Here is an 18,812-nt window from a genome sequence, read left to right as displayed (position 1 = left end):
GTACTGCACACTCTACTTTAACTCCTCCAAGGTGAGATAACATTTTTAGCTTTTCACTTTCTTTTGCCGAGGCAGATTCCACTGTCAGCTTTCCTCGCCCCTCAGAAGAAATCTTAGGCTCTCGGCCACAACACCTGACTATATCTTTATATACATTAAAAATGTCACAATCAGAGTCTTCCAAATTAAAAGTCAAATATTTATCATACAAGTTTTCAAACATTCCAGGTCCTATTTCAGATACTTAATTTTTACTAAATTTCCCTTTACTCCGTACTGGAGCATAAGGTTTCAGTGTAATTACACTGGAAGGTTTTTTTGAGTTTTCCAGAGGAAGGTTGTCAGGGGAGGTTCCAGCAGTCATTAACTGTGCCGATTCACCGCCATCAAAGGGTCCAGGGGTACTTGAATCTTTATTTCCTAATTTCATAAAGATTTAAGTTTAAAAAAAATAAATAAATAAACCTGAAAACCTTAAAAAGATATCATCACCCTTTCATGGATTTTATTCTTCCACTAATGGCACAAGTGAGAACCGACTCCCAAATGTCCGCGTCCCTACCCTACCCCACAGGGATGGCACAACATGATTAGAGTGGCCCAAGTGTAAAGCCAAACCCGCTTGATAGGACTGAGAGTATTACCAGAATACAATCATCCCCACTCTAATCACATTATGGGCAAACCGGACAGAATGCCGAGAGTCCTATCTGCAAAACCAGACCCCCCTGGAATCCGTGATCCAGCCCCTCAAAATAGTTCCGCCTGATATCGGGCAGTTGATGGTCCTGCCACGGTTCTCTTTGCTGTTTACTAGATCCAGTAAATTTTAGAAAAGGTGGAAATTTCCACATAATTAATCCGAAATGCTAGGAAAAAAGAAAACAATACACGAAGGAGAAGGATGTAGTAAGAATGAAAAAATTGCAGGAAGAAGGAAAAGTTCTGACTAATTTAGTTGGATCAGCAGCTGGCCCCCAAGGACTAGTGAGAAAGCAACCCCACCAGGCATCACGGCCCAGCTGCTGGTCCCTAAGCTCCCTAGCCCCCTACCCACGCCAAGGGGTCAGCATCTAGGGGGGAGGCGAGGAAAACAAATTATACAGATAACTGGTATATGCATGTGTACTATACATGCGATTATGCCATTGGTATACAAAGGAATTTAAAGAATGAGTGATGCGTAAAATTGTAAATATAAAAATGCCGGGAAAGTTTGGAGGAGTAAGATGGTCGGTGTGGCTCCGTTGTTTTGGTGCTTTAGACTAATACCAGCTTTATAAGTTTGTAACGGGCACGGGCTCTTGCTTCAAAGCAGCCTTAACGACGTCAAGTAGATGACCGCCGTGGCTCCGTTGCTTTGTACTGCCAAGGGCTCTTGCTCCAAGAGCACCCCGTAACGGCGTCACCCGTTTGCTCAGATATAGGCCTAGGTGTAGTAGTAACCCACAACAGGATTCAGACAATAATAAAACAGCTCTATACCTTTTAGATTAATTAGGTCTTTTAATACAAAAAATACGTCACAAGCATGTCATTCATTTCACAAGAAGCTGTAACTGAAATCAGCTGTTGGCGAAGGAAAGAATGAATGAAAAATGCGGTTGCTCGTTAAAAGAAACATTTTATATACTAGTGCAGGGGGTTCTTAACCAGGGGGTACCTATCCATACCCCAACCACATGCTGGGGGTATGGGAGTTGATCTCTGGATATTTGTATATATATTTGATTTTAAAGTATCAGTGTAGTATACATGGGTATACATTTTGTAAATAAATAACTATAAAACTATAAATGCTTTTGATTTTCAGGTATGTTCTATACCTAGCTATTCATACGTAAAGTATGTATTAAACTAAGTATATTAAATTATATTGTCAACACATAGGACTTAAGGAAAGGGAGTATGGAACCATAATGGGCAATTCATTGTTGGTCTAGAGTCATCAAAAGGTTAACCTTAGAACCCCTGGACTAGTGGGTGATAAGCTTACAGTATGTACAAGCGCTGATGTATCCCAACTACGAAATAATATAATAATAATAATGCAATCCCTTCTTGCATCAAATTCTACGTGTTACTTAGTGTCCACTAGGCATGTAATGGGATGATGATTAATGGGTAAGACGGTTACGAATGTACTGCATGAAAGTAAATAGAAATCTTCAAGTGTTTTCTGTTTCCTGAATTTTGATAAGTATTTTTTGTGAAGAGAAGTGAACAATATGATAAGTAAATGGGTGCTAGAAACATATTTCTATAAAAATGTAAATTAATGAGATACACTGTCAAGAATGTCAATAAATATATAACAATTTATAAAAAAGCAAAATGCAATCGAAAGACCAATATGAAAACGTCTGCTGGTCTGGGCAGATCATCAGTCAAGAAAGTAAATCTGGCTAAGAAACATAGTAGTAAAACTAGGCCTGTTTTCATAATGTAAAATATACACAGGTATGTGCTTATTGCAGGCAGGGTTTAATGGTATACATTTGTGTTCTTGTAAATCTCAGTTCCTGTTGAAAATGACTTTTTTTTTTATCTAAATAAGTTGATTTCACAAGAGCAGACCGTCTGGGAAGCCAAGGAATTTCCCGCGCAAATTTTACAGGTTATCAAATAAACAACGCTCCCAAGCTGTATATAAAATATATCCACGTATACTCTCTCTCTCTCTCACACACACACAGACACACACTGACCACACTATATTTTACGTGGCCCCCAGACGTGATTATTCGTTATATGCATATTATTATTCACGTTTTTTGACACGTACCCATGTTTCATTTGTTTCTTGAATGCATGTTCTGATTACTACAGTAACATCATTCTCAAACTATGATAAAAAAATCTAAACATCCGAGACACCAATAACATATTCTGAAGATGTTAATTCTGACGAGAGATGACGGAACTTCTACGATGTTCCATGGCATTCTAGTGCAGGAGTTTCCCCAGGCAGACAGCCAGCACCATGATAGAAATGGAAGGTACTAGGCCAATGCCAGAATCTGTGACGACCTCAGGGCCTGAAATGACAAGTTAACCTGTAGATTGGTCCTCTTGATGAGAGACACATGAATGGGCGTAGTGGGGACACGAAACAGAAACACGGAAAAGGCTAATTAAAAGCAGCAAACCCCGAATAAGGATTAAGCTGAGAAGAGCAGTCCTCTTAATCACGACAGTATATTGATTCCCTTAACAGAAAGTAGTTTGGAAATACGTCGTTTTCTGTGAGTGATAAGTAAAATGAAAACTACTCTCATAAATTAATTTCAATCATGATATTTATGTATAAACATAACTTGGCATCACTTCTCTTATGAAATTATTGAGATTTTGACAAAGCAAATTGACACTTCCGTATCAGAGGTCCTAGATTCTTGGCTTTTCCATCGAAACTAACAAAACAACAAATATTATTGCAATAATTCTGCTGTGGCATCATCACCATACTCACTTTCTATGAGCAAAGAGGCCAGTGTCTGGACCAGAGATTCGACCGTTTTCTCAATAAATGCTTTGGCAGGGCGCGTCAGGAATTCTTCTGCGGTACATGGGTTCGTACTACAGGTGTTAGGCGACTTCCGGTGCACGTCTGAAATTGCAAGGTCTATTAAAGCAAGTCGGGGTTTCAAATCCATATTCAAACTGCCGAGTTTCAACAACGATAACAATGATTACCAAGGGTTGTTTTCCTGGACTGTTGACGATTTCGGAAATGCAAGAGAAACATGAAAAATCGGCTTAGGCCTACATGTGCTATGGAAGTAACAGTCACCCCCTCCCCACTCCTCTCCTGTTTCTCATTATGAATAAATACTAACTATCGTCTAACTAACACTGCGCTCTGTAGCTACCTGTATCAGTCAAAAGGATGGCTGGCAAGGGCACAGGCTTATCTGCAGGCTGGAAGGTCCAGAAGTGGAACTGAGACTGGTGGTCAAACATACGGAAGGTTTCTCCATATTTGGAGCCATCTCTCAACGTCAGATCCAGGAGGCGGAACATCATGGCTTTTCGATCCTGAAAAGGTGCACATAATTTTGTAACATACCAAACATGACCAATCGTAAACCATTTTTTTATAATAAAATCACGGATGACGACAGGTTTACGTTGCCTTTGCCAAGAGCTCTTATTTTTTTTATTTATCTATTTTTTAACGTTGGGCCATCATTGCAACGTTTAAATAATACCATTAATCTAACGTTTATTCATTAATGGAAACGGTTACGGGGACATTTAACTAAAATGCAACGTTTAGTATAGGATATATACACATTTCGACAACTAAAAAAACATTCATATCACTTAGTGATGTATTTAAGTTTTGGCATTAAATCTACTATCACAATGAAGGTATATTTACGTAAACCATTTAAACTGGAAGATGTTGGTGAAAAGGACAGATCAGAATGGAACCAAGTTAATCAAAATAGAAGAGCAACAATAAAAAAAATATACATAAATCTTCTCAGAGACTCTGCCATAATAGAATTAATCAAGTATACCTTCTCGTAACTGTCGAAAAGAGCCTCGGTGAGTCGTCTGCTGGCCTCGGAGTGCCTGGTGAAGAGGGCTAGGAAATCTCCCTTGTTGGTACGATTGACGATGTCCCCATAAGCCTCTGGGAAAACCTGTGGGGAGATGAGGACACATTCTTCAGATTTCTGATGAAAACTTTCTCTATTATATTAGTGTAAAAACATTGGAAAATGTATTACAATACTTGTTCATCTTTTTTACAGCCGTAAGAAATCAACAAACAAAACTTGCGTCTATGTATTCAATTCACATATGCACAAACATTCACGCTGGAAGAGGTGGGTCGTCTTTTACACACAATAGCTTTTTAATGAGAAAATACAAGTACTAGTTCATACTTATAAATAAATTACGTTTCACCAAACAATTCCAATGTACTGAGACGGTTTTCGACAAAGGACGGCACTTTCAGTGTAACAAAACTTCGCTCCTAAGAGAATGGAAAGCAAAATAAAACAAATAGAATATTGTAAAAGATTCTCATCTCACATCTTGAAAATCGTCTGGAAGCACTTGAGATCTCTCCTCCATGTTGTATTTGCTGATGGAGTCTAAGATGATTGCGCCGTAGAACCGTTCAGAGGACTGCCCGAGGTATGACCACAGCCACTGGTGCAGGAAAAGGTAAGATCCCGCCTTGCCAGAGGGTTGTCCTTCCTGTAATTTTCGAAGTTAAAAAGATGACATGTCAAAAGGGTTCGTATTTACAAGACTGTTTTAGGCGCAAGAGTCCGAGCCAGCACATGGCTGGCTTACTCTAACCGAAGTATTATAGAATAAGGGCCCTTATTCTATATACTTTGACTCTAACAACTGGAGGCTGTAAGAATATTATGTTTAATCATATTTGATTCAACAACCAAAGAACTGTGAGGATAGGTGGCTAATGATTACAATTCTCCTTGGGATTCCTATAAGGTGATCGCAAAGTTAGATTGGGTCTACTCCATTCAAGTCTACAGTTTTATTTTCTGTTCGCCATTCCTTTCTTCGCCTACCACCCACGAAAAAAAATTGTCGCATGTTTCTATTCTATTCCATTATCTAAGGCTTAATGATAATGTAATGGACTTACATATTCAACCGTATTAATATCAAAGGCAACGAAGAGAACTGTCCCAGTGACGTTGTTCAGCTCGTTAGAATGATACTGATCCATGTAGAGTCTCGCGACCTCCAACAGCGCGGCTATACCAGCTCCGTTGTCCTCCAGCGGAGATTTCTGTGAGACGGTAGTGTCAAAATCGGCCCCTACGAGCAGGACAGGCCCGTCTGCAGGACCCTCCGCTATGCCAATGACGTTTGTCCCTGTAAACTAAAGAATCACAGGAAGTATTGTTAGTCTCTAGTGATGACAATAGCAACATTTCTACATGAAAGACTAAATCATCTTAGCTAGTAAATGTTATTTTAATGTCAAACTAGCAGCAGACATTTATAATAACATATAATTATTATCAAGCATTCGTGTAACAAATATCAAATTCTAGATTACTCGGAGCCTGAAGATATAATTTCATTATAAAGCGGCCACTTGCAAAATGGATTCATCTCCTCGTGAGCAAACCGTTGAAACTTTGGAACCACAGAGGCGAGTTATAAAAACTTTTAGAAGTAGGAGGAGGAGCTGGAGGTGAAGAGGTAGCATGAAGAAGAAGTGCTTGAGTTGTAATTGCTGAGACATAAGAGATGGCAGTTCAAATAATATTCTTTCCGGTTGAGTGAGGTGGTTGCTCTGGCCAGTGTCAAATCGTCTAGAATTCAGTGGTTCCCAAACTATCTCACCTGACGCCCCCTTTTTGCTTCCAGTAGACCCGCACGCCCCTACTCCCTCTTTTGTTCATGTGTAATGATTCTTGCAATTATTTCTTAGCATTGTTCAGGAAAACAGATTTCTCTTTGTATTAAATTTTAATAATGAAAGCCACTCAAACAAATAATAGCACATTTCCGAGACATTTTTCTAAGTAACTAAAAACGAAACATAATGGCAGATATTTGTTCCTTGAATGATTTTATTCTAATTAAACAAATATTCTTGAGCAGAGGACTTCACGCCCACCTTGTATCCTCCTCACGCCCCCCTGGGGGGTCGAGCCCCCTAGTGTGGGAACTACTGGTCTAGATACTGGAAGTAGTCTCAGTGGTCTATATTGGCAGCAATCAAAGACGCTTGAGGTGAGTGTTCAATTTATCTTTTTAAACCGCAGTTAACGGAAAAAGACAGAAACTTACCGTAGTGCCCCCATTATTGTTGACATTAACGGAGGTGTTGAAGGTGTGGAACTTTGTGGTGAGGTTGTAAGAAAAGAACTGGTGGGAGATGTAATCTCTGGCTTCGTACCAGGCGGTGTTGCTGGAGGCTGAAGGGTTGCGAATGGTCGTTAAGTGTTGCAGGTGTTGCTCTAGATTGATTGACTGCGAGGTGACACTTCCAACTACGCCTGTAATGATAATAATAACAATAATAATGTTACATTAAATCTTTTCACACGTTACCTAGACTTAGTTAACTTGTGAATAACTTTTGCAAGAACCAGGTACCAGACGAACAACACTCTCCATTAAATCTTGTGAATAACTTTTGCAAGAACAAGGGACACACGAACAACGCTCTCTCCGCTTGTCATTTTGTGACGATTGCAAATTTAGTGAAATTAGACGTCTATTTCAGAGGGTGGAGTAACACTGTTCAAAATTATAAATATTCAGAGCCTTTAAAATGAATTCGCAATTGCTGAAACGTTTTAGTTTTGTGTCCCGGGACATTCATATCTAGGAGGTTCATATAAGGTTTAAACATTCCTAAAATTTCCGTTTTCTAAAGCGTGAATGACCAGGCGCATTTGTTACGCATGCACGAACTGTCTGAAATAAAAAATGCCCTAGCGAAGCTGTCAACTAGATTCTCATTCTTTCTGCCTTAGCGTAAAAAAGGACTCCTTCAAACTGATGTGATCATCAGATGTCTTTATAGGGTAGAATATAGAATTTAGGCCAAAGGCCAAGCGCTGGGACCTACCAGTTCATTCATCGCTGGAACGGAAATTGACGGTAAGGAGGTTTGAAAGGTTAACCAGGAGAAACCTCTCAATTGCCCAATGAAGCAATTGTTAGAGAGGACGGAAAGACAGATGGGAGAAAGATGAATGAAAGAGGTTAGAAAAACAGGAGCAATTTGCGTCGTGTGGCAAAAGTCTGCTAACTTTACAGTGAATGAGCTTGGCTTAGACTCAATACTCTCCTTCCTAGACCCATCCCTATACCGGTGCCCCCCCCCCCCCCCCCCCCAAACAACACATCCCCACATCCACTCGCGAACTTCCGATTTGTTATCGGTGATTCATGATAACAAGTAACAATCACCCGGCTCTTATATGCCAGCAGGAAATGCCATTTTTTGTTCCTGTTGCCATTTGAAGAAAACGTTTCCGCTCAAAAGTAACAAGCCACGTGCTCGCAAGCAGTATTAGCATACGTGTAGATTTTGTCACTCATGCACTTGTAATTTTGTTCACTCTCATGTACAATGAATAGCAAAGATAGCTTAATTTCGAATTTATTAAAGCTTGGGAATAACTTACACCCACAGGGAGTTATAACTGATTAGGCCTAAGTTCGAATCCTGGTCCTGTGACCACCGGAAAACTCACTCACCAGCATAGATAATAAAGACACCAATGTGTTTTTCAAGATAGGATCAAATATATTTCCCCTTGTGGGATCGATTTTGGGTCTTCTGAACAGGTTTTTAAAAGTCTGAAGTAGGTGTACAACACAATCCTACCTTTGAGTGTAAGATTTCATTATTGGAAGGATAAAGACTCGATAGGCTCTCTTGCGTTCAATTTCCTCGGGTTTAGTTGCATCGCAAGCAGTTGTTGCAGTGTCAAGATCATACATACCTACGTATGTATATTTAGTTGACATCAACAACAAAATCTCAAGAATAGTGCAGTATAAATCTACCTTTATAGATGTGACCAGAGGATACTTGCCTTCCCGCGCTCGTGTGTGTGTGCGTTTGCGTATTTCCTCCTGACATCATGTTAAAACGGCTTTATTCTCTTTGTAGTACACCTGCTATTGTTTTTATCCCACAATATATTATGTCTGGCAATAGTTATCCGGACGAAACATTTTGGCGGCACGTGTTCCCGCCTACTATACAAAAGCCTGTGATGCCCCCATAGTGACGAGTAAACAGTTCGTTCTCTCTCTCTCTCTCTCTCTCTCTCTCTCTCTCTCTCTCTCTCTCTGCCGGTTTATCAGCCTGTCTCGAATGGTAACGTTGCCATTATAACGCAACTAATTTGGATCTGCACACTTATATAGGAATGATCTGATCGGCGAATTCTGAAATCGTAACGCAAGCAGGCTTACAGAACCTACATTTTTATTTCCATAAGTAAAATTACAATTATTTTGCCTCATGTTTGCAAGCGAAAGTGAATGCTAGTGTCAACAAACTTTTCCCCAGTGGATAAGGGCACAAAAAATATAGAGGAGAAAGTACGTATGGGTTGTCAGGGCGGAGAGACATAAGGGTGGTTCCAGTTCAATATTTCATTCTTTTCCTAATGGAATTATCTTTCGGAAACACATTTCTATTTTTCTGAGATAAAAGACGTACTTATGTTAAAATATCCTGCCCTTGTTCTATCAACTATATTAGCAGTAATTGACATCAAGCAAAACCGTCTGTCGGTTACTGGTTTGGTTGTCAGTGCGTCTTAATTACATCACAGAGAATGTAACTATACTCTGTTTTTTTTCATCTGTCCATCCGCCTGTGGTGTTTTTGTATGGTAACACTGCGTCCCGGGCTTTAGATAGTTACGCTATGTGTAAGTTTTAGGTAAATAAAAGGATATCTAAGTGTACATTTGTAACTAAAAAGTTTTTTAATAATTTACTGTATGCGAATTACACCGTTAATATTCGAAATAGGATATTACTATAATTGTTGAATGTAAGCTGAATGTAACTATCTAAAGTCCGGGACGCAGTGTTACCATACGCAAACACCACAGGCTGATGGACAGATGGAAAAAAAGCAGAGTAAGTGTATATGAAAGCACACTGAGAAAATATAGGTTACTTAACACCTTCCGCGATAAGAGAAAATGCTAGAGTCGATACTTCCCAGCTCAGTGGCTAAATTATTACTTAACTGTCTCCAGATAGCCAGACAGGACATGGTACTATTTAGTTACAAGTATCAGCGCAGTCACACTGGCCTTTAAAGAAAGGTCTGTTCCACGAAGGATTTCTTCTACGTAAAATGTCCTTGTCCTTGGGACTTCCCTTGACGATGGGCTATAGAAGGTGAGGTTTCGTGGTTAAAAACATAGGGTTCACACCATGGGATATACGGGACAGGAAATGAAATGACGACACAATACATAAAACACCATTTGCATATTTTTTCACTTGTTTATTACATTTCACTCATGTCTTCCCATTATTATTATTTATTATTATTTTACTAGAGCCTACAGGTGAATCATTTGCATGTGTTATGTAATGGCATATTAGCGGATGTTGGTTTTAGCCTCTGCTACCATCATGTTAGCGGAGTAATTAAGGCCCACATATGTGCAGTATAGTTTATGAGCTCGCGCGCCGGTATATATAAAAACACATACATACATATCACCTACTTATACATACATACATACAATATATATATATATACTATATATATATAATATATATATATATATATATACATATTTATATAACCCCGAAGTATAAACTTATTTTGGTGATCATCCTATCATCATTTGTTGCCTAGTCTTAAGAATGAGTGTTTAAGGCTGCTGGCAGTCTTATCAAGTTTTATGGCACCGATGTTAATTAGGAAATTGGCCTTTGTCCGTTTTAGGAAATACCTTAGTTTCTCTCTCTCTCTCTCTCTCTCTCTCTCTCTCTCTCTCTCTCTCTCTCTCTTGTGCCGCCAGTGATCAGAATGTAATGAAGCTTTTGCGTCTTGTTCGTCAAAGTTCGTTCACCATCATCATAACCCTGCCGGGAAACAGGCATGACTCACCTCTTTTCCGGTTACTGTTGAATTTTACCTGTTTATGATTTTAATCTATGTTTCTGAGCGCATTTTGGTGATATTTTACGTAACTTATAACGTGCTGCTGGAGGATTATACCATTAGAATGATACCTATCAGTTCTGTTGGTAAAAGAAAGGTATTTATAGGCCTAGCGGTGGATAGCGGTCGGCCTAATCCAAACGAAACTACCAGCGGATAAGAAATTAATTCTTAATGTGAACTTGTTGGTCAGATGCTAAATAAAGAAAACACGTTTGTTGATGCTATTTCGCAACGACTGAACTACTAATTGTAAGTAAAAGTAATACAGGGTCCCCAAGTCACTAGGAAGAAGAGCTATTTCCTTTGGAATGGCAGTAACAATCGGATTTTCAACCGGTATTAAGATGTTGAGTCATAGCAATTGAATGGTAATGTCTTCTTAAAAGTTGATTATTAGAAGTCACAGCTTTCTACGCGTCCGGTCTTATTGTTCTCTTTCGCTTTGTTGTTTTGACAGGGTCGCTATTGTGTTGTTAATTTCAGCGTGACGCCGAGCAGCTATAGTACGCTATTTGTATGTTTGAATGTGTACGTGCGTCAGTGTGTGTATATGAATTAATAACTTATAAATCCTCACATCAATGTGCTTATGTTTTTACCCATTTCTACTTTACATACATACTCATTTTTAAGTTTTACCTTTCATTTGCATGGGTTGGCTATATGGCAGATTTTCATATTTCCCTCGAATTCACTCTTGGTCATTTGCATGTATGTACGCTTGAAACTGAATGTACCTTAATGGACGAGGTGGGCTTTGAAGCTTTGCAAACAAGATAAATTAGTCAAGTTTTAAAAATTCAAATGAGTCAAGTTTTAGAAATTCAATCATACATTTTACAGCGGGTTTTACAAACTCTATACCTTCGTTCTGGCTAGCTCTCAAATGTGGTAACAGAATCCGCCCACTACCGGACACTCGTACATGTTCATTTCCATAAACATGCAAAGGCGGATATGTAACCATACATTTTCTGGAAAGAGGAACAATAGTTTTAATTGTGAATTTGAAGCCACGCTTTTACGTTTTTTTAAACATATGCCCTTTGGGCCTCTGTTGACCTAGGCCTAAATCGATGTTCTTATATGCATAGTATTAATGTTAACAACCTAATGATGTTAGCAAGAGGGCCAAGCCGGTGATGACGACAACAATGATAAGGTGCCGAGACAATATAGGTGGAGCACAATGCTAGTTTCCACACGTAGGTACGCTACAACATCCTGTTTTGGCAACATCACAAAGGGATACTCTCTTCAAACACGTATATTAACCCGGAGACATTACCAACTCAGGTGGTGTAGCCACATGGCCGGAGAATATTCTTTACGTCAGAGCCTAACTCCTCTTGAATTACGGTTGCATTTAGATCGACAGTCAAAATGTAAAGCAAATTGTCCTACCTACACTATGCAGCTATATACTTTTTGGGTCAGATTTCTAGGTCACTTGATGAACTATGAACTCCTCGGTCACGTGAGATATCCCTTAATGTTTAAGTTTTCATTCTTGCCTTTATTCGAATCAGCAGTCGCTTACCACGTCTCCCTCCCTATTCTCTTGCAACATCCAAATTTATTATCCCTGGTGGCCGGTAATGAAGTCACAGGAAAAAGTCACTAATTTGGCTAGGAAAAGTCACATTAATTCATGGTGGAGGGTAATAACGTCACAGTGAAAAATTCACAATATTCCTTGGTGGTTATACTTAGTCTTTGGTTTATGTTTTTACAGCATTCCCCAACGAGCTTATACTAAACACGCCGCAAAGGTGGCTACACATAGGGGAAAAAAAATAATAATAGATCAACGGGCTTGTACTAAACATGCCACTATCTAGGAAATATTAATGTGACTTTTTTTTTTTTTCTCCTGTGACATTTTTACCTGGATATGTCAGCCCTAGACCTATCGCTATAGACTACAATAGCTTGATCAGACAATTCCAGTCTTTGTATCACCGTCCTGAGGTTTAGACTTAAATAGGTTCCGGTTGTGAGACAAAGTCTGAAAATGGAATTAAGCCCCATAGACTATCGGTGTTTATACAGACAAGAAGCAAATATACTGACACACTGTGTTGTGGAGAAAGATTATGAGGACGTACGAGGGGAAACGCTGTTTTCACCATTCGCTTGTGTGAAAGCCTAACCAGTATCACGCAGTGACTAATCATATTTTAGTCACAGATGTTACTCCTGTGTAGGTAACACTTGAAGCAGCTGCATATGCTCGTGTAATGAGTTTCCAAGTTCGGTTCTCGACTCAGATGTGACTTCATTTCTGATATGGGGTTATAAATTTGACTTCCCACGCCACTGTGTGCTATGGATATATATACACGATATATACACACGTTATATGTGTATCTTTCTTAGATAGCGATCCCAAGGGTTTTCGGCGGTCGTTACCTACGTCTAGTATATCTTGGGGGTCATTATCTTTATGATATTTAGTCTTTTGTTTGTTTTTACGATAATCTCCAACGGCCTTGTATTAAACTACCTAGGAAAGATATTATATATATATATATATATATATATATATATATATATATATATATATATGTATACAATTTGTGTATGATTTCCCATAGAGTAGAAGCAACTACTTATTCCCCAGTCATCCGCTGTCATTTGTAAATAATGACCTCGTATAATTCGGCTTAAAATTCCATTTCGCAAATGATAGGGACTCCTCCCTTGGGGTCCACCCCAGGGTGTTTCATGAAAAGGTAGTATTAGCCTAGATTGGCAGTGAGCCTACACTACCTGACTTGAGTCTATAGTGCACAGTGCAGCACCTATAAGCTACACAGCATAGGATTATTCAGTCTAAAAGACGAAGTACTACTTATTGTCGGTTCCTGAGCTACTGTTATAGGATCACTGTCATCATAACTCATAATTCATCTTCAGAGTTATAGTTGTAAGGTTATCCCACTCGATTGTCGAAGCAGGTAGTTTTGTGGTCTGCCATTTATATGTGTCAAACTGTTGCAGACGGTACGCACAATCGTATATTAGGAAAATAAGATTTTTTAAAAAATATCTAAAGTATTGCTGTACCATGACGAGTTTTAAAGGCAAAATTAACTGAGATGGTTAAAAACCGTTCAGAAGGATATTCTGTACTTGAGAACGGAGTCGAGTTCCTTTTACTACAAGCTCTCGAATAGTAGTACTATCTAGTGTATTTGTTGTATGCTCACCGTAAGTTTTAGAATATTTTGCAGTTTTAGAATATTTTGTTGTTATTTGATATTGACTTCCCCTTCGCCAAATCATTAATGTTTTTTTATATTTACAGTCACGACTTTAGTTGTGAGAAACAACGGATGAGACGAAAGTGAAGCCTCCTTTGTTTTTATCGAACTCGAAAGTATTTATTGAAATTCTGTAATCGACGCTCTCCTTACTCTACATGTTTGATCTCTTTGGGTCACTGGGCAATGGGGTGTTTCGTATTCAGATAAACATCTCACATTTAGTCAGGGCATATCCACTTATATAGCCCTAGAGACTCCATAGCTATTCAGTAAATATAAATGTGTAGTAGTTATCAGGCTAGTTTAAAGAACACGTGCTACTTGTTATTATAATTGTGAAAGGGGCGTGTTTCTTGTTTGCAGATATATATTGAAGAGGAGTAGGCCTAGAATGGCACACGCATTTAATTGCAGTATACTTTTGAAACATAAAAGTCTCTCCTCTCTCTCTCTCTCTCTCTCTCTCTCTCTCTCTCTCTCTCTCTCTCTCTTTATGTACTATATGTACTTCTGATAGCCTGTCCTTCTATCAAAAGTGTAATATAGGCCTAGAATGAAGAAGCATTTATATGTAGTATACCCTTAGAAAAATTTATAAGTCTCTCTCTCTCTCTCTCTCTCTCTCTCTCTCTCTCTCTCTCTCTCTCTCTCTGTATGTTTATGCCACTGATAGCCTGTCCTTCCCCGCCAAACGTGGCGCCCTTCACGTAACCGTGACCTTGCCAATGAGTCACGTTGCAAGAGTCGCGACAGCTGTAGAAGTCATCTGCAGTAGGAAAGGAAATCCCTCGCTGTAATGCGAAGCATGTATACCTGATTTCCTAAAGGATCCCGCGTACTACTTTTACGCGTTAGAAAAAAAAAAAAAAAAAAAAAAAAAAAACTGGTGATAAGTTCCCGCGCGCTCAAGTGAGGTTGGATTTCACCGGGGGTAAAGGGTATGTTTTGCGTGTGTGGCTTTTTTTTTTTCCGAAGTTAAATTCTTTAGTTATGTTTGTAATTAAATATTAGTATAATGATATACCGACTTCATTATTTGTTCGAGTTTGTTGTTCTAACAATTACAGAACGCGTACTCATAGTAGTAAAAGCTTCTCGCACTAATAGACCAATGCTGGCACACAAACACACGACCATCCCTGACACACAAACACACCCAAAACACACAAACACGCTCTCGTATACACACACACACCCGTAATAAAACAAGTCAAGAAAGCTTCCCCCAATTGACTGCACGACCTTCGGACGCGAAGAGAGATTTTTGCGCTGTCTTAAGACACCGTAATCCGATTTCGACCAGGCATTAAGAGATTGAGAACAATTAGGACTAACGATCCTTGGGTCCTTGTTTACCCCTCGATCTAGTTCTCTTCGAAAGAGGTTGATGCTCTCTCTCTCTCTCTCTAGTTTGTTTTTTACTCATCGAATGTATGCAATGCACATCACTAACTCTCAATTTAAATGGAGAGATGGTGGTGGGATTGTGATCGGTCTGGGTGGGACGTTGGTTGAGTTGGGGAGTGATCGCTCACTGGGGACACCCCTTGGCTTGTATATTTTTCAGAGTCCATTACTCACTCTCTCTGAACATAGACGAGAGACAGGGAAGGAATGCATCCGCAAACACGTTCTCCAAACATTTCCTAAATTGTGAGCTTTGATAACAAAGGGGAAATGAGGTCACGTTTCATTGCTTATTTCTTCAGGGGAAGCGACAGATCAGTCTTATTTGTCCCAACTTAAGTCGTCTTTAACGTAATAAAAAATACTACATTTAATGGTTGACTCCCTCCCTCTCTCTCTCTCTCTCTCTCTCTCTCTCTCTCTCTCTCTCTCTCTCTCTTTTGAGCTTTTCCTGTAATTAGACACAATTACTTAAGTTTGTGGTTCTCCCGTGCTGGAATTTAATGAGACTAAAAAAAATGCAAATTCGAATCGAAAATAAAAGACTAAAATTGTATACGCAAGATCATGCCTATACTTGAGTCTAGTGTAATACGCATTGCTATACAGCTATGAATCATGGCATGGCAATGAAACTATTACTAAGAGAGTTTGCCGATTATGTAGATAATAATAAAGCTTTAAGGGTATTGAGCCGAATGGTTGAACAGAGAAGGAATATGGCAGATGTCAAGCGACTACTGACCTAGTTTCCGCTCGTTTCTTTTATTGAAAAAGATTTCCTAGTAGGTAAGTGGTCTGATAAGAATCACGGGAATTATAATTGAAAATACAGCGCTGATGTTTCAATCTATAACCTCCAAGTTATCAGTATAACTGATTTTCTTCTTCTTCTTCAGCCTAACCAAAAGAAACTATTCTATGATTAATTCAGTCACTTCCTAAAATCAATCATTCCTATCAGAAGATGCAAATTTGTCACAATGTCCATCTTAATTGTCAATGTCTTATCTCTGGGTTTTAATTACCGCTAACCTCTGCTGATATTAAGTAATCTGATCTTATGAGTTAGCACACAGTCTTGTGCTCATTTAATTATGTTTATAGCATGGCAATAAAGCAAAAGTCTTTATGCATGCAAGAAGATGTACGTGAATGCACATGGCGTTTATGCATTTCGAGTTCATAATCATACTCATTTATTCATTCATTCATTGGCCAAGTGATATTATACTTGTAGATTGTCTTCCTGGTTTTGTTTGTTCGTTTGTTAAGCATTACAAGACGTTCTGCTTGGAGGAACTTTGTAAAGGCAGCACCTCATGCCCCATATTCCAGTGCCTCCGGTTGGTTAGAACGCTGCATTTGATCTATGAAACTCAACAATTAAACTTTTATTTATTAAAAAAATACATTTCAGAATTATCCTTAAGAATATAAAGTTTCATGTCTTTTTTTTTCCTTTTCAAACGTATAGCAGTGAAAGTAAACGGTCAACAATGTAAACAACTATACTCTGTTTTTTTTTCATCTGTCCTTCCGCCTGTGGTGGTCGCGCATGGTAACACAGCATCCCGGGCTTTAAATAGATACGCTATGTCTAAGTTTTAGGTAAATAAAAGGACATCTGGGTGTACATTTGCAACTGAAAAGTGTTTTAATAATTTACTATATGCGAATTACACCGTTAACATTCGAAATAGGATGTTATTTAAAGCCAGGGACGCAGTGTTACCATGCGCAAACACCACAAGCGGATGGACAGATGAAAAAAAACAGAGTATAGGTGACAGGTTGTTGTCTTGGTGACGTGCAAAGAATGAAAAAACGAAGATTTTTTTTTATATACCTATATCTATGTTTTATATTCGTTTCAATGGCTGATACTAAACGTTTTGAGGTAGATCTACAAGTTGTGGTGTTACTCAAGGTATGTAGACCTGTAAAAATTTATCTATATATATATATATATATATATATATATATATATATAATATATATATATATATATATATATATATATATTTGTTTATTTTTCGAGCTTCTAGACTAGGCAGCTCTGTAACCTATGGACCTTTAGTACACCGGTAGGTAATATTGCTATGTACGTTTAAATGTATTTCCAGTTGGTTTTGGTAATGCAGTAATTAAGTAATTCAGTATTCTCCACAAAATCAGTGAACTACTATATATGATTTTCTTATCCATTATCTCATTATGTATGCATTCTAACCATCGGCTTACTGTTGTTTGAAATGACTCTTTTACTATATATGTTATTATGGAGGGTGGGGACCCAGTGGCAAATTAAGGATTTTAATGGGATGGGAGACAAAAATATATGTGAAATTGCACCATTTGAAAGGGTTAGACCACAGGATAGGTAGTCGGAAAAACAATTATTCAAATCCTTAATCACAGAACTCGTTTGGCTATAAAGTACAAAGATACCACAAAGCAAATTACACGATGCCTCCTGGCTTTACCCAGCTTAAGGTGGTATGGTCCTTATTAAAATTCCCACACCAGCTTAGCCAAGATGGTAGATGCATAAAACATAGCATAGTGTAAAATGAAGGAATGCACCCGAACGCAACGCAACCGTCGAGGTAAAACCACGGACTACTGCTGCAGACTCGTTCCCACCAGTTACCGACCTGAAAATTTTCTGTTGTTTAAGGTTTTTGTTTGTGTTTGTGTCTTTTGCTTTTGTTTATGGTATTTGCTGTCTTTTGTTCACGTTTTTATGTTTATCCCCAAGGGGATGGTGCTAAACATGGTGCCCATTTTGCACGTAAACTGGTTGTTACCAAGCTAGCAAGCATGTTAGTAGATGGCAGTTTTACCACCTTCCTAAACCTAACTTAATATAGGGTGCTGGGTCCATACCTGGCTGGAGGATTTTAGTCTCCCCCCACCCCCACTTGAGCTAGGGGACTGGGTTCTTTACCTGGCTAATGCAGCCAAATTTTGTTATTTCATGAGAGGCATTCATAAGAGGAAGGTGTTACTTCCAGAATACTGTGCTATACATATCACTTATCATCTCTGTCAGCACACTGTGCACAAGACAGCCATAGTCAAACTGAACAAACTGTTGTGAAAATTGTCCAAAGTTGAAATGGTTTGGGCACATGAACATGGAAACTTGTTTAAAATTTAATTGTTGAAAACACTGGATTATTATTGCTGGAGAGAAAACAAATTTTCACATAAGCTCTTGTAAATAACCTGGGATCTGCAAGGGACTTGCACCTACATGAACTTGGAATGAAAACACCTTCAGTACAGCAATGATGGAAAAAATGCAAAATTCACCATTATTTGACTATTTCTGTTATTACATCTGGTGTGGTTAGGAATTGAATGATCATAGTGCAGTATTACTTATTTTATGTGATTTGAACAAGATAGTTTTTGACTCCGTAGACATGGGGAAATTTTAAATGAGAAGTTGCATGATATAA

General features: G+C 38.6%; 1 protein-coding gene across 1 annotated transcript in view; it reads right to left on the bottom strand.

The window, feature by feature from the left end:
• Nucleotides 1-1,482: 1,482 nt before the first annotated feature.
• LOC135210087 (uncharacterized) overlaps nucleotides 1,483-18,812 on the bottom strand; it is a 21,747-nt gene continuing 4,417 nt past the window's right edge. Inside the window, exons 2-8 of the mRNA XM_064242884.1 lie at nucleotides 6,796-7,004; nucleotides 5,636-5,875; nucleotides 5,050-5,217; nucleotides 4,527-4,652; nucleotides 3,873-4,038; nucleotides 3,473-3,610; nucleotides 1,483-3,038 (exon numbers count right to left, since the gene is read on the bottom strand). Of these exons, the coding sequence (XP_064098954.1) occupies nucleotides 2,947-3,038; nucleotides 3,473-3,610; nucleotides 3,873-4,038; nucleotides 4,527-4,652; nucleotides 5,050-5,217; nucleotides 5,636-5,875; nucleotides 6,796-7,004 (1,139 nt within the window). The 3' untranslated portion in view covers nucleotides 1,483-2,946. The remainder of the gene's footprint in view (nucleotides 3,039-3,472; nucleotides 3,611-3,872; nucleotides 4,039-4,526; nucleotides 4,653-5,049; nucleotides 5,218-5,635; nucleotides 5,876-6,795; nucleotides 7,005-18,812) is intronic.

The sequence above is a fragment of the Macrobrachium nipponense genome, chromosome 39, assembly GCF_015104395.2.
Source record: "Macrobrachium nipponense isolate FS-2020 chromosome 39, ASM1510439v2, whole genome shotgun sequence".
NCBI lineage: Eukaryota > Metazoa > Arthropoda > Malacostraca > Decapoda > Palaemonidae > Macrobrachium > Macrobrachium nipponense.
Note: the sequence above shows the minus strand (reverse complement) of the source record. Positions and strands in the feature narration are given on the sequence as shown.